The 16,627-nt window shown below is 38.7% G+C and overlaps 3 protein-coding genes across 3 annotated transcripts; 2 read left to right on the top strand and 1 right to left on the bottom strand.

Annotated features, from left to right (window-relative positions):
* Positions 1–430: 430 nt before the first annotated feature.
* LOC307073176 (extracellular calcium-sensing receptor-like) lies at positions 431–4,719 on the top strand (the record flags this gene model as incomplete). Its single annotated transcript, XM_079732879.1, has 10 exons — positions 431–446; positions 1,237–1,390; positions 1,497–1,791; positions 1,926–2,012; positions 2,153–2,422; positions 2,547–2,753; positions 2,890–3,171; positions 3,279–3,506; positions 3,595–3,718; positions 3,806–4,719. The coding sequence occupies 10 exons, from the start codon at positions 431–433 to the stop codon at positions 4,717–4,719; spliced, it is 2,577 nt and encodes an 858-aa protein (XP_079589005.1).
* A 1,859-nt stretch (positions 4,720–6,578) lies between these two features.
* On the bottom strand, positions 6,579–10,085 carry LOC307073175 (extracellular calcium-sensing receptor-like; the record flags this gene model as incomplete). The annotated part of the gene is made up of 8 exons (XM_079732878.1): positions 9,991–10,085; positions 9,503–9,797; positions 9,117–9,406; positions 8,584–8,879; positions 8,083–8,288; positions 7,773–7,994; positions 7,554–7,677; positions 6,579–7,477 (listed from the first exon to the last, which is right to left on the bottom strand). The coding sequence occupies exons 1-8, from the start codon at positions 10,047–10,049 to the stop codon at positions 6,579–6,581; spliced, it is 2,391 nt and encodes a 796-aa protein (XP_079589004.1). The 5' UTR covers positions 10,050–10,085.
* Positions 10,086–12,335: 2,250 nt separating this feature from the next.
* Positions 12,336–15,704, top strand: LOC307073174 (extracellular calcium-sensing receptor-like; the record flags this gene model as incomplete). The annotated part of the gene is made up of 9 exons (XM_079732877.1): positions 12,336–12,339; positions 12,459–12,739; positions 12,874–12,960; positions 13,092–13,361; positions 13,477–13,677; positions 13,875–14,156; positions 14,255–14,482; positions 14,572–14,695; positions 14,791–15,704. 9 exons carry the CDS (start codon positions 12,336–12,338, stop codon positions 15,702–15,704), a joined length of 2,391 nt encoding a protein of 796 aa, XP_079589003.1.
* Positions 15,705–16,627: the final 923 nt, after the last annotated feature.

The raw sequence follows: 16,627 nt of genomic DNA, 5'->3' as shown, positions 1-16,627 counted from the left end.
GTCTGCTATATGAAGACATAATGGTCAAGTTGGTTGTACTTTTTAAATATTAATATTTTATGTACAGTTCTTTCATTGAGTTGTGTCGTACTTTCCTTAAATGAAATTACGACGTGTGATGTGGTTGTTTCTGCATACACTGTTAGTAAAACGAAATGAGAATGCAGGTTATTTTTCTTAGGAAAAAAATATGAAACAATTTGATTCTTGCTGTGACGCAATCACGGAAATAACACAGTGAGTCAGTCATTGAGGGACCCCAATAACCACGTTATAGCGAAGATTAAGTGTACAACTCAAAATAGTATAAATTTGATCAAATACGCAAATTACTTCAAGTGCTACAATCTAAAAATAAGAGGTTGAGGAATCTAAAAATGTTGATGGCCCAGGATCTGTACAGATTGGAAGTGTAGGAACTATTGATGCGATGGACCACTTCCTGTGTTCAATCCATTTTAGTGGGTAACCACAGTGCTGATTTTAAAATGTGTGTACCATTTGGCTGGTCTATATACAACGGGTTGCCATCTAGGTGTTCCTCAAAATAATTGTATATATATATATATATATGTGTCCATGTGGTAAACATGATATGGATGCAGATTGCAAACAAGTATTAAAAATATTGTGTCGCTGTGCATTTATTCCCTCTTTTATTCCATTGTAATGTTTTCCATTGATGTTTTATGTTTATTTGTGTTTGCTGAAAAAAATGTTGCTACCTTCTTTATTCCACTTTTTCCCACTGGCAATTGCCTTCTTGCAGTAATAATTCAGTAAAGGTGGTGCTCAGCCACTGCATGTGTTTTATCTATTGGTTTACTATTAGAATTGCACGTTGACAGCTCAAAAACAAAGCTGTGTGTTTAGTTTGAATCACTTAGGGAATGCAGGCAAGAATTGTATGTTTAATGACAAATGTTTCTGTAAACATGACATTTTTCATTCTTATGTGGCAACATGAATTCAGTGAAATAATAAAAATACTTTGCCGTTATTATCGTAATGCAGACCAGGTCTTCCCCCATAAATGTCTGCCCAGTCCTGGCTGGCACAATTCTTAAAATATAATTTAATGAGGTAAAGGGGATGGATTTTGACTGTTTATAAAGATGTGTTTGAGAAAAGAGGCGTCAGATTGGAGGGCAGTCATGAGAGCTCATAAAGAATCCCACTTGCTCATATGTGTATGTTTGTTTGTGTTCTCATTGTCTTCCCATTTGTCTTCAACAGGTCCCTTCTATTGTACAACACAGAGAAACTTCAATCTGAATGGAATGCACAAGTTTGGGGATGTTATTCTGGGAGGGATCTTTGAGATGAACTTTTTCACTGCATTTTCTGAACTTTATTTTACTTCAGAGCCGACTGATCCCATCTGCCATGGGTGAGTCCATCTAGGATGGTGTTGATCAAGGCTATTTACCATCCAATGACACATAACACTTTTGCTAAAACACAGATATTGTACTACTATTATTATTGTTTTTCAGCTTTGATATTCTAGGTTTCAGACAGGCCCAGACCATGGCCTTTGCGGTTGATGAAATTAACAGGAACTCCAAACTGCTTCCCAACATATCGTTGGGATACAGTCTTTATGATAGCTGCAGCAAACTAGGGATCTCTTCACGTGCAGCTCTGTCTATGATCAGTGGCAGAGGAGAGCCGTTTCAATTAAATGAGAGCTGTTACGGTTATCCTCCTGTGTTAGCAATTGTGGGAGATTCTTCCTCAACGCGTACTATTGCCATTTCTAGTATAGTAAGCTTGTACAGGCTACCAATGGTAAGTCAAATTTCAGAAAAAACTACTGGTTGATCATTGGCATTACCTACAAACTGATTAGTTGGAAATAATCAACATGAAGGTCAAATTATAAATATGGGCCATGATAATAGATGATATTTTTGCTTTCATAGGTCAGTTATTTTGCCACATGTTCCTGTCTGAGTGATAGGAGGCAGTTCCCATCATTCTTTAGAACTATTCCAAGTGATGCATTTCAGGTAGATTTAATTACCACAGGAACATTATTTGTCTACATGAATTGTTGTAGTGTACATGCCTTGTTGAAAATTGAATAAATTACTGAAACAAATATCCTCCTAAATGTTTGAAAATGTATTTCTTATTATGGTTTAACCAGGTGCGAGCTATGCTCCAGATTCTGAGAAGGTTTGGCTGGACCTGGGTTGGCCTGCTGATCAGTGATGACGACTACGGACGCCACGCCGCCCGATCCTTCCAGTCAGACCTGGCCCAGTCTGGTGGAGGCTGCCTGGCTTATCTAGAGGTTCTGCCACAGGGAAACGATGAAGAGGAGCTGCAAAGAATCGTTGGCATAATGAAGAAATCCACATCCCGTGTGGTTATTGTTTTCGCACATGAGAGCAACATGCTTAATCTCATGGAAGAGGTTCATTGATAAAAAAAAATCCATGAATGATTATGCTGGGGGATTGGTGAAATTCATAGTGAAAGGAACAAATATTATTCAGTAGATTAATTAATTGAATTAACACATACAATCAAATTTACAGGTGGTAAAACAGAATGTAACAGGACTACAGTGGATGGCCAGTGAAGCCTGGAGTGCAGCCAAAGTACTCCATACTCCCAGTTACATGCCTTTTCTAGCAGGCACTCTGGGCATTGCCATCCGCCGGGGAGAGATACCAGGCTTCAGGAACTTTTTACTGACAATACGCCCTGAAAATGAGACACTTGGCAGCCAGGACAGCACCTTAGTGCGGTTTCAACCTTACAATTATTCAGAATCTGTAAAAAATCATATATATTTTCTAATGGATTTAATTTTTTTGATATATTTTCCAATATATATATATATGTGAATTCAACACCATTTGAATCCTCCTTCTTCAGGTGAAGCAGTTCTGGGAGAACGTATTTCAGTGTAAGTTTACATCCTCTCACAGAGAATTATTGGATGGGTCTACTTCAGATGGAATATGTACAGGGAATGAGGTGCTAAGGAATATAGAGACTGAATTCCTGGATCTGTCTAACCTCAGGCCAGAGTATAATGTGTACAAGGCAGTATATGCCCTGGCACATGCCCTTCAGGACATTCTGAAGTGTGTTCCAGGGAGAGGGCCTTTCAAAGGTCAAGGCTGTGCCAATTTACAAAGAATAGCTCCATGGCAGGTATGATTTCCTTTCAACTTTATTACTTTTCTTTTTGATGCTATGATGTTATGAAATCAATAGTATTCCATGATTTTCACTTACTCTTTTTATCACCTACCATACAGCTGCTATATTACTTGCAAAGAGTCAATTTCACTACAGATTTTGGTGATCAAGTGTCATTTGATGAGAATGGTGATGTTTTACCAATCTATGATGTGATGAACTGGATGTGGCACCCAGATGGAAGCACAGAGGTTAAAAATATGGGAGAGGTCAAAGAATTGGCGTCTAAAGTCGATCATCTTATCCTTGATACAGAGAAAATCTTTTGGAATTTTGATTCAAAAAAGGTTGGTTATCTGGCTATTTTCTGTGACATGCTTCATTCATTATATTGTTGTAAAATATTCTTACTGCAATTATTTAATCTTTCCTTAGCCGCCCAAGTCAGTGTGTAGTGAGAGCTGTACCCCTGGCACCCGCATGGCCAGGAGGAAGGGTGAACCTGTCTGCTGCTTCGACTGCATCCCTTGCTCAGAAGGAAAAGTTAGCAATGAGACAGGTTTGTTTTCAAACAATATACAGTATATTAAGGACACATCTATTGGACCCATATTGCAATAACCAACAATATGGTTAATTCCCCTAGATTCAACAGAATGTTTCAGCTGTCCAGAGGATTATTGGTCCAACCCCCAACATGATCACTGCATTCCCAAAAGCGTGGAATTTCTCTCCTACTTGGAACCACTGGGCATCTCTCTGACCACAGCTTCATTATCTGGTGCACTTTTATGCACTGTTGTTATTGGAGTCTTCACCTATCATCGTACCACCCCAATAGTTAGGGCCAACAACTCAGAGCTTAGCTTCCTCATTCTGCTGTCACTCAAACTATGCTTCCTCTGCTCCTTGCTTTTCATTGGTCAACCAAGGCTGTGGACTTGTAAGTTGAGGCATGCAGCGTTTGGGATCATTTTTGTTCTGTGTGTCTCGTGTATCCTGGTGAAGACCATGGTAGTTCTAGCAGTATTCAAGGCCTCCAAACCAGGTGGTGGCGGTAGTCTGAAGTGGTTTGGGGCAATGCAACAGAGAGGGACTGTTGTATTTCTGACTTTAATCCAAGCAGCAATTTGTACAACATGGCTTGTGACTTCCTCACCTATTCCTCATAAAAACACACAGTATCACAATGACAAGATCATTGTTGAATGTCTAGTAGGGTCTACAGTAGGATTTGGAATATTACTGAGCTATATAGGCTTACTGGCTATACTCAGCTTTATGCTTGCATTCTTGGCACGCAATCTACCAGATAACTTCAATGAGGCCAAGTTTATTACCTTCAGCATGCTTGTATTCTGTGCTGTTTGGATAGCCTTTATTCCCGCTTATATCAACTCACCTGGTAAATATGCAGATGCTGTAGAGGTATTTGCCATTCTAGCTTCTAGTTTTGGGCTGTTACTGGCCCTTTTTGGACCAAAGTGTTTTATAATTCTTCTAAAGCCTGAGAAAAACACCAAGAAAGCTTTAATGGGCCGAGGCACACCAAGATCATAGAAAAGTGCAATGATTGAGTTAAATGTTTTTAGATTTAGTCTGTTCATTGAAAAATGTTAACTACATTACCTAGATTAAATGAAAAAGCTTTATCCATTAAAGATATAGCTTTATCCATTAAGGATATAAATAAAACAAATAAATTGTTTATTCAACATTGCCATGTCCCTTTTTTTGTGCAGTTATGCAGACTTGATGTTATTTGTGCAGGGACGGGTTGAAGGCTAAACCCCCAATATCCTACCCACATGTTCAACCTACTTCATATCTGGTTAAACTAGGGTTTCTCAAATGGGGGGGTACTGCCCCCCAGTGGGCATTTTTGGCAAGACAAAAAATCCAAAAAGGGGGACTTGCAGAGTTAAAAAGGTTTGTTTAGGATTTCTTAATGTCAAAAAATGATCTTATTTATCACATTGCCTGCAGGGAATATCTTCTGTTTTGGTTGAAATGTGTAAATGTGTATATGAACCGATGTAAGTCACTTTGGATAACAGCGTCTGCTAAAGGCCATACATTTAAATCGAAAAAGAACATCAGCACGAAACTTGTCAATCGGGATGGTTTAAAAAAAGTCAACATTGTTAGAAACATTACTTGTGGTATGTCAAAGAGCTCGATAAAAGCAAATGCATATAGTTGCTGTGAAACTCCAGACTCACTAACTACAGCAGTTACGCTTCTAGATCCTTATAATCGTTCGTCTGAGACATACAAATGCTGTAAGCCTTTTGCGAGATGCCACCTGGAGAGATACAAATATTTTTGGAGTCATACCAGTCAGCCAGATCAAATCGGGAAGGGTGGAGTATTGCTACCATACTGTGAGAGAGGGCATGGTAGACCAGAAGAGGGCAGATCAAATAGGGCAAGCTGAGATACGACAGAGCAGGGAAGAGTCAACTACTAGAGTAGCGTAGGAGAGGGGAGAGTAGGGCAAGGCCGGGCCAGCCAATCACAGACATCGTGTAGAAGAGCAGAGGAACCAGAATGCCATCTAACATTACATACCGAATAACCAACTACCATCTAGTGGACATCTCACAAGTGATTATGACCATTACATTCTGTGTGTCTGGGACAAAGGTATTCATCTTAAATTGCTCATGGAATTCATGTTTCATGGTTAATGACTAAAGTGGGTCTGTAAAAATTACATTGTTCATTCGTATGTGGCAACATAGATGCAGGGCAATAATACATATTTTTTCTGTTATTATACTCTATAATATAATGCAGTCTGGTTCCAACCCACAACATTCTTAAACAATGTCATTGTTAGCCATTGAAGACTGGATTTCAGCAAAAAGGCTCCGTATTCCCAGCTACATGCCTTTTCTTGCATGCACTCTGTGTATTGCCATGCACCACGGGAATCATTGCAGTTTCAGTCGTTAGGTGAGGCGCATTTGAACTAAGAGTGGTCGACAATAATTAGGCGCTCCTCAGGCAGTAAGAAACTGGGAGGTTTCGGGTCAAAAGTGCGCTTTAATTCAGAGGCCACCTTTCTAATCGTCTATCAATTAACCACAGGTTTGCCTAACGTTTCTTTAGAAGCTCATCAGAATCCCAATATCTTAGCCCCAGGTTTCCCTCACTTCTGCCCTTCAGTCCCATGTGAATGTAAATAGAAAACAATGCATGCAATGCAATGAACCAACAAATAACTTGACACATGAATGAAATAAAGCATTAAAGATACAATTTATTTGAATGTGAATATACTACACAACTATGTACATAACATCTTTGTAATGCAACAAAGTTCTAAACACAGCAAAGTTTATTTATCTTTATTTTGAGTTCACTACAGTTAAAGTCAAAGGTTCATGAATCAAATCAACAAAAACCCTCTGAAATTATTTTTTAGCCATTACATTTTTCTTGGTGTTTTTCTCTGGCCTAAACAAAATTATAAAACATTTAGGAACAAAAATACAGAACATCAATCCGAAACTAGAGGCCAATATGGCAAAAATCTCCACAGCTACAGTGAACTTTCCAGGGGAACTGATATAAGCTGGGATAAAAGTGATCCAAACAGCACAGAATATTAACATACTAAATGTGATTAGCTTAGCTTCATTAAAATTGTCAGGTAGTTTTCGGGCTAAAACAGCTAACACAAAACAAAATACAGCAAGGAGCCCAATGTACCCAAGCACAGCCCAGAAACCTAATGCTGAGCCTAATGCACATTCTAGAATGATTTTCTCCTTGTAGGTGGTCAAGTTTCTAATAGAGAAAGGGGGATTTAAAATTAACCACAAAATACATATCAGAACTTGAACAAATGTAAAAAATACTACAGTCATTCTCTGTTGTACAGGCCCAAACCATTTCATAACATTATCACCTGGCAGTGTAGCTCGGAAGGCCATTAACACAACCAGAGTTTTCCCCAGAACACAAGAGATACAGAGGACAAATGTGATCCCAAAAGCTGTGTGGCGAAGCATACAGGACCAGTCTGAAGGTGGACCAATGAAAGTCAGAGAACACAGGAAACATAAAGTCAAGGAGAAGAGCAGCAGGAAGCTAAGCTCAGAGTTGTTGGCCCTAACAATAGCAGATGCTCTGTGCTGGAAGAACACTATAGCTGCAACAATGGTCAAACAGGCTCCTCCAACTGAGAATGCTGCCAAAATAATTCCAAGGACCTCATGCATTGAGAGAAACTCAACAGGCTTAGGAAAACATATGTTTTTCTCTTCATTGGGCCAGAACTCATTGGGACAAGGGAAACAATCGGATGAATCTGGAAAGAATAACACAAAATATTGCATCAGAAGAGGTTGCTTTTTCAGCATCATCGTGAATAAATTGTTCAATACCTGTAGTATTGCTAATCTCTCCTTCAGCACAGGGTATACAGTCATAGCAGCAAACCGGTTTCCCCTTCTGGAGAACCTTACGCGTTCCTGGTGGACAGCTGTCACTGCATACAGACACAGGCACCTGTTCCACATATAGACATACAGAAACAGCTTTACACATAGCAAGAAGACAAGACATTTTCTTCAATTAATTTAAGTATAAATAGTTATTCCTGCCTGTCCACCACCATCTAACCAGCTGATGTTCTTTATCATATTGAACTTCTGTCCAATAGGAAGCGAGTCATCGTAGTGTCCCACTGTTACAAACTTCAGACCACCGTTCTCATTTCTCTTCCAGTTAATCAGCTCATAGAAGGCCACAGGGTCACCATTGGCATTAAATGAGACATGGTAACCATTACGAGAGAAATTCACCCTTTTCAACTGATCTAAAACCTGGAAAGTATAGTATTGAAAACAATGGTCAATATCTATATCAATACAACACACATATTTTTTTTATTATATATATATATGTAACAACCTGCAATGGCTCTATCTTCATTAATTGGTCACATTGTACTGTGGAGTTTATCTTCTTACACACTATATTGTGTATAGCGTGTGCTATTGAGTAAACAGCTTTGTACACCATGTTTGTGACTCTGAGCTGAGAGGTGTCAGTGTATGGGCTTTTGAGCTTCTGTATATCTTCAGTTCCATCACACACTCTGTCCGCTGAGCCAGCCTCTAAAAAACCGAGACATAGGTTTGATGTGACAGAATATATTTCAGGGTTTTCATGTTATGCAGCAACTGTGGTTCAGTCTCAAAATAATACAATCATACAACATAAAAAAAACCTATACAAGCTCTTTTACTCTTTTTTATAACTATTTTTTATAAAGTAGATAACATTTTTCTAAAATCTTTTGTGCTTGTGTATTTTTTACAACTCTAATTGTTTAATGGTATGACACAATTTCTCGATCTCGGTCAGCCATGTCAAAAGAGTGAGTCATTGGACGAATATCTAAAATCTCACTTTTTTCTAGCTGGCAGTTGAATGCACCCTCCCACAATTCAGTAAGCAGCTGAGTCGCAGCTGCTTTGGCAGGGGAAAGATCTAAAAGGTATTCTCTAAATCCAGGTACCACGGATTGTGGAATACCAAATCCAATTGCCCCAGCACAAAAGTCAAACTTCAGAAATTCAGGAGCAGTTCCCCATGATTCACTGCCTATCCATTGTCTGGGAGGAAAGGGCTTGCGGGCCAACTCCTCCAACAGAATCTTCATATCTCCTGATGCTGTGAATGCCACGACAATAATGGCTGTAGACCTTAGAAAATATGGTATGAAATTACTTTACGGTCATAGCAAAAAAGAGAAACATTGGCATAATTATCTGCCTAAACATGGGATGTTTATAGAAAACAAATATTAATAAATAATAATCTCAAAATTTTAATAAATCTACATATTATTTTTCATTTCATTCAAAATTTCAAATCAGTTTTGACTATTTCATTAACATTAATGTTATTATGACTACAATTTGAATAATTAACTCATAAACCTGCGGATGACATCAGCAACTTGTTGAATCTTGCTCTGTGGATCAGTACGATAGAAAGATTCAGAGTATTCAACACATATACCCTCTCTGTGCGCTGCTCGTAGAAAGGACGCCATACCATTGTTGCCATAGTCTGAGTTAGACTGAACAGTGCCAATCCAAGTCCAACCAAAATGTTTCACAAGTTTGGCAAGAGCATCAGCCTGAAACTGATCACTCGGGATGGTTCTAAAAAATGTTGGGTATTGCATCTTGTCAGACAAACATGCGCATGTCGCAAAGTGACTAACCTGAAGGAGAAAAAAAACATGACAATGCTTTTTAAAGAAAAAAGCACCAAACAAGTAACTGGTTATATATAAATTTTGCATTGTTAGAAAAATTACTTGTGGAATGTCAAAGGGCCCGATGATTTGCGACATGCTCATACTTGGCGTGGATCCAGACTCACCAACTATAGCGGTTACCTTACCAGATCTTGAACACCCTGTGTTTGAGTCATACAACTGCTGCAAGCCGTTTGCAAACTGAAATGCCACCTGGACAGCTACGGGTACCGAGGCACAGGAGTCATGGATTTGGTAACCGAGTGTAATGCCCGGCAGAAGCTCCGAGCTGTTGTTAATTTCTTCGATGGCGAAGACCATAGCACGCGAAAAGCGCAATTCACGCGTGTCCATGCTGCAAAGAGATGGGCACATACATTCATGATATTTAGAAGATAGTTTAAACTAAAGTTGATTCAGCCGTTTCTTCTGATTATTATTATTTTTTTATTGATCTGATATAACACATTACAAATTTGTCGATCAAAATGTGTATTCCACAACAAATCCATTTTTAACTGTGCACTAATTATTCCCCTCTAACTCACCTCCCTGTACATTCTAGAGGCTCTGGTAGGCTGGTGTAGTTATGCTTCACTGTTTTCATGTAGTAATGTATCGAAAAAACACCTCCAATAAGGTAGTCCCCTTCCAGTGTGAATACTGTGGGCCGAGGATTGCCTCGAAGCATACATTTAAGAGAATTAGTAGCATTCCCTGCATCGGATACATCCCCAATCCCAACCTTACCACCGTTCTCTGGCCCCGTAGGACCCGGTCTTTGTAGAACGCCATCTGAAGACTCTTGCAAAGCAAGAGCAAGACAGAGCACAACCAATCCCAGAGAGAGGGTTTGCCCAAACATAACAATTACAGAACTCATCCTTATGAACTAAGGGCTATGATACGGATGAGGCGACTCCTACAAATTACAACAGTTTTCATAGACTCTCCAATAGCTGCTGACTCTTTTTAACAGTATACGTCATTTACTGCTTCAGTACATTTTGTTTCTGGAACCAATCAACAAGCAGATGAAAGAAAAGAACAGTGATAATAACAATTTTAATAAATAATTATGTATTTATTAAGATTAAGCTTTTGTCCAAAGGGATTAGCAATAAGTGCATTCGACCATGAAGTTACACTTTACCTTCACTATAATGTGCATCAATATAACACAACCTCTAATATAATGCAGTGCTTGCTTGGACCCCAATTTTGAGGAAAGATATTTTAAATGTTTCCCTCCACTATTTACTTGATTTGTTGAAAGTAATGCAACAGCAGTATGACAGAGCAGAGCATAACATATTTTTTGGGTTAGGTCTACGAAATGAAGACACAATGGTCAAGTTAGAAGTCCATTTGAAAAAAAAAAGAAATTGTCCACAATACAATTATGCTGCTAGATGTGGTTGTTTCTACATACACACTGTAATAAAAAATAAATAAAATGTAGATTGTTTTGTGGGCAAACCAACATGAGATACTTAATTCTTGCTTTAACCAAAGGTTTAAGTTTACAACTAAAAAATCATAATTATAATTATTATTATCATTGTTCTTTTGTTTCATCTGCTTATAATATGATCAAATAAGGTAACTGATTCAAGTGCAAATATTTCAATATAATAAAACATGGCCCAGGGTCTGAACAGATTTCTTTAAAGTCTGCAAGCGAAGAGCTGAAGATCCATTGATGAGATGAACAACTTCCTGTATTCGATCCATTTAAAGAAAATCTGTATTGACAGTGCTGATTTTAAAATGTGTGTACATTTTGGCTGGTCTATGCTAAATATATTTGTAATAATAATATGTTAAGAATATGTCCATGTGTTTAACATGTCCATTTAAGGTGCAGTGTGTAGGATTTAGTGGCGTCTAGCAGGGAGGTTGCAGATTTCAACCAACTGAATAAAAATAATATAAATAATTGAAAATGAATATAATATCATTATGAATCAGGGAAAAAAAGCATAACAGCTTCTTATAAGAGAAAAAAGTCTCATTTTGTGACTTGATTTGCTCATGTTTACCATTGCAATGTTTTTTGTTTGTTTCTGTTTGCTGAATAAAGACATGGCAGGGTTGCTAACATTTTTTCACTTTTTCCCACTGGCCAAGGCCTTCTTGCAGTAATAAATTACTTTCTTGCAGTAAGTAATTCACCTTCTGTAAACAGGAGGTGCTTGCACTCTTCGCTCAGCCACTGCAAGTGTATTTATCTATTGTTTTACCGTTTACATATAAGGTGGTCCATGACCATCTAGTGGACATATCACAAATAACAAGTGTTGTGACGTTAACGGCTCTAAAACAAAGTTGTTGTTGAGTTTGTATCACTTAGCAAATTCATCCAAGAATTGTCAATGCAAAGGCTCGAAAATGTTTAATAACTGAGGTATGACATTTCTGAACATGACATTGTTCATTCTTATTTGGCAACATAAATCAGGGCAATAAAAAATATACTTTGCTATTATTGTCTTAAGTGAGTCCAGGTCCTCCCCCAGAAATGTCTGCCAGTCCTTAGAAGGAACAACAGTCCTACAAATATTTAAATAGGCAAAGGGGATGGCATTTGACTGTTTATAAAGTTAAGCATCTGACAATTAACGTTGCTTGAGAAAGGAGGTGTCAGTTTGGAGGGCAGTCATGAAAGCGCATAAAGAATCACAATTGCTCATATGTGTATGTTTGGTTGTGTTCTCTATGTCTTCCCTTATGTCTTCAACAGGTCCCTTCTATTGTACATTACAGAGAAATTTTAATCTGGATGGAATGCACAAGTTTGGGGATGTTATTCTTGGTGCAATCTTTGAGATGAACTTTTTCACTGCATTTTCTGAACGGTATTTTACTTCAGAGCCAAATGATCCCATCTGCCATGGGTGAGTCCGTCTACGATTGTGTTGATCAAGGCTATTACCATCCAATTACACGTGATACTTTTGCTTATACAAAGATATTGGACTATTATTATTATTGTTTGTCAGCTTTGATATTCTAGGTTTCAGACAAGCCCAGACCATGGCCTTTGCTGTTGATGAAATTAACAGAAACTCCAAACTGCTTCCTAACATATCATTGGGATACAGTCTTTATGATAGCTGCAGCGATCTAGGAATCTCATTCCGTGCAGCTCTGTCTATGACCAGTGGCAGAGGAGAGCCGTTTCAATTAAATGAGAGCTGTTACGGTTATCCTCCTGTATTAGCTATTGTGGGAGATTCTTCGTCAACGCGTTCTATTGCCATTTCTAGTATAGTAAGCTTGTACAGGCTACCAATGGTAAGTCAAATTTCAGGAAAGCTTGTGGTTGATTATTGTCGTTGCATTTTTAAATGATGAATCTGAAATAATCAACATAAAGGTCAAACTATACATATAGGCCATGATAATAATTGATATATTTTCTTTTAAAGGTCAGTTATTTTTCCACTTGTTCTTGTCTGAGTGACAGGATGCAGTTCCCGTCATTCTTTAGAACTATTCCAAGTGACGCATTTCAGGTATTTTTAATTACCACAGGAGCATTATGTGTCTGCATGAATTAAGCCTTGTTGAAATTTGAATTAACGATAGAAACAAATGTTCCACTTAAATCTTCCAAAATGTATTTCTTTAAAAATTGTTGAACCAGGTGCGAGCTATGCTCCAGATTCTGAGGAGGTTTGGCTGGACCTGGATTGGCCTGCTGATCAGTGACGATGACTACGGACGCCACGCCGCCCATTCATTCCAATCAGACCTTGCCAAGTCTGGTGGAGGCTGTCTGGCTTATCTAGAGGTTCTGCCATGGGAAAAGAATGTAGCTGCACTGCAGAGGATCGTTGGAATAATGAAGAAATCCACATCCCGTGTGGTTATTGTTTTCGCACCTGAGAGCAACATGCTTAATCTCATGGAAGAGGTTAATTTTTCTCCATGAATGACAATGCTCTTAGACAAGTGAATTCATAGTGAAAGGAACAAATATGATACAGTAGATGCATTATTTGAATTAAAACTGATAATCAATTTCACAGGTGGTGAAGCAAAATGTAACAGGACTACAGTGGATGGCAAGTGAAGCCTGGACTGCAGCCAAAGTTCTCCATACTCCCAGTTACATGCCTTTTCTAGCAGGCACTCTGGGCATTGCTATCCGCCGGGGGGAGATACCAGGCCTCAGGAACTTTCTACTGACAATACGCCCTGAAAAAATTGGCAGCCAGGACAGCCCATTAGTACGGTTTACACCTTACAATGATTCAGAATGTTTTTACACATCTGATATACTGTCTTATGATATTTAATAAATGTTTTAACACATTTTATTTAATTATTCATGTTTTACACATTTTGTGTAAATATTTTCCAATGTATTTTTATTTTGCTATTTGTGCAACACTATTTGTGCTTGATTTGAATCCCCCTCCTTTAGGTAAAGAGGTTCTGGGAGAACGTATTTGGATGTAAGTTTACATCCCCTCACGGAGAGTTATTGGATGGGTCCGCTTCAAAAAGACTATGTACAGGGAATGAGGTTCTTGGGAATATAGAGACTGAATTCCTGGACCTGTCTAACCTCAGGTCAGAATATAATGTGTACAAGGCCGTATATGCCCTGGCACATGCCCTTCAGGACATGCTACAATGTGTTCCAGGGAGCGGGCCTTTCAAAGGTCAAAGCTGTGCCAATTTAAAAAGAATAGCTCCATGGCAGGTATGATTTCCTCTCAATGTATTTCTTTATTTTGCTGTGATTTTTAGAAATCCTGAGTATACTTGACATTCACATACTCTTTTGTTCCGACAATACAGCTTTTATATTACCTGGGAAGGGTCAAATTCACAACAAATTTTGGGGATAATGTGTCATTTGATGAGAATGGGGATGCTTTACCCATCTATGATGTGATGAACTGGAGGTGGCACCCAGATGGAAGCACAGAGGTTAAAAATATGGGAGAGGTCAAAGAATTGGCGTCTAAAGTCGATCACCTTATCCTTGATGAAGATCAAATCTTTTGGAATTTTGAATCAAAAAAGGTTGGTTATCTGGCTATTTTCTGTGACATGCTTTATTCATTATATTGTTGTAAAATATTCTTACTGCAATTAAATGATTCTTTCCTTAGCCGCCCAAGTCAGTGTGTAGTGAGAGCTGTACCCCTGGCACCCGCATGGCCAGAAAGAAAGGTGAACCTGTCTGCTGCTTCGACTGCATCCCTTGTTCAGAAGGAAAAGTTAGCAATGGGACAGGTTTGTTATCAAACCATATACAGTATATAAAGTACACATCTATTGGACACATATTGAAGTAACCTACTAAACAATAACTTTTTATTGATCTTTAGATTCAACAGAATGTATCAGTTGTCCAGGTGATTTTTGGTCCAGCCCCCAACATGATCACTGCGTTCCTAAAAGCATGGAATTTCTCTCCTACCTGGAACCCCTGGGCATCTCCCTGACCACGGCTTCATTATCTGGTGCACTTTTATGCACTGTTGTTATTGGAGTCTTCACCTATCACCGTACCACGCCAGTAGTTAGGGCCAACAACTCAGAGCTTAGCTTCCTCATTCTGCTGTCACTCAAACTATGCTTCTTGTGCTCCTTGCTTTTCATTGGTCAACCAAGGCTGTGGACTTGTAAGTTGAGGCATGCAGCATTTGGCATCAGCTTTGTGCTGTGTGTCTCGTGTATCCTGGTGAAGACCATGGTAGTTCTGGCGGTATTCAAGACCTCCAAACCAGGTGGTGGCGGTAGTCTGAAGTGGTTTGGGGCAGTTCAACAGAGAGGGACTGTTGTATTTCTGACTTTAATCCAAGCAGCAATTTGTACAACCTGGCTTGTGTCTTCCTCACCTACACCTCATAAAAACACACAGTATCATAATGACAAGATCATTGTTGAGTGTCTTGTAGGATCCACAGTAGGATTTGGAATATTACTGGGCTATATAGGCTTACTGGCTGTAATCAGTTTTATGCTGGCATTCTTGGCACGCAATCTACCAGATAACTTCAATGAGGCCAAGTTTATTACCTTCAGCATGATTGTTTTCTGTGCTGTTTGGATAGCCTTCATCCCAGCTTATATTAACTCCCCTGGTAAATATGCAGATGCTGTAGAGGTATTTGCCATTCTAGCTTCCAGTTTTGGGCTGTTACTGGCCCTTTTTGGACCAAAGTGTTTTATAATTCTTCTTAAGCCTGAGAAAAACACTAAGAAAGCTTTAATGGGACGAGGCAAACCGAGATCATAGAAAAGTGCAACGATTTAGTAAAATGTTTTCAGATTTAGTAAGTTCATGTCAAATTTTAACTGCATTACCTAGATTAAATGTCAATGCTTTACATATCTATTTATGATAGATTGACCAACATAATGCAAATAAAAAACGTTTATTCAACTTTGTCATGATCCTTTTTTTTGTGAAGTTATGCAGAGCTGATGTTGTTTGTGCAGGGACGGGTTGAAGGCTAAACCCCCAATATCCTATCCCATGCTCTACCTACTTCATATCTGGTTAACCTAGGGTTTCTCAAATAGGGGGGTACTGCCCCCCGGTGGGCATTTGTGGGATAGAGCGGCTCACTGAGACATAAATACTTAAAAGGGGGGTTTTAAGAGTTAAATTTGTTTCTTTTTTTGAGGAATTCTTAACGTCATCAAATTCAGGTATTTATCACATTACCTGCAGGGAATATATTCTGTTTTGATTCAAATGTTCTGGACGGCAACGGCAACACAGTTGCATAATGGCATTGTATAAAACCCTATTTGTGTATTGTTCATAGAAACAACGCTATGCCATCATTGCCATAGATCGGCAAATAGGCCAAAAAGTTTGGCAAATAGGCCCAAAACAGCCCGAAATTGGTCAATCAGGATGGTTCAGAAAAATGTTAGGTATTGTAGCAACTAAAGGAAAAAAATAATATGACGATTAATTTACAGAAATAAATCCTAGACACTGGTTATAAAACAAAGGATGGCATTGTCAAAAAAGTGCTTGCGGAATGTCAAAGGGCCCGATAAAAGCAATATGCAGATAGATGTTGTAGATCAAGACTCACCAACTACAGCTGTAACCATACCAGATCATGAACTTATTTTGAGTCATAGAACTGCTCTAAGCCATTTGCCAGATAAAACGCCACCTGGACAGCTACGGATACCAATGCA

This window comes from Pollachius pollachius (genome assembly GCF_949987615.1).
Source record: "Pollachius pollachius genome assembly, chromosome: 3".
Taxonomy (NCBI): Eukaryota; Metazoa; Chordata; class Actinopteri; order Gadiformes; family Gadidae; genus Pollachius; species Pollachius pollachius.
This window is presented reverse-complemented; position numbering and strand designations above follow the sequence as displayed.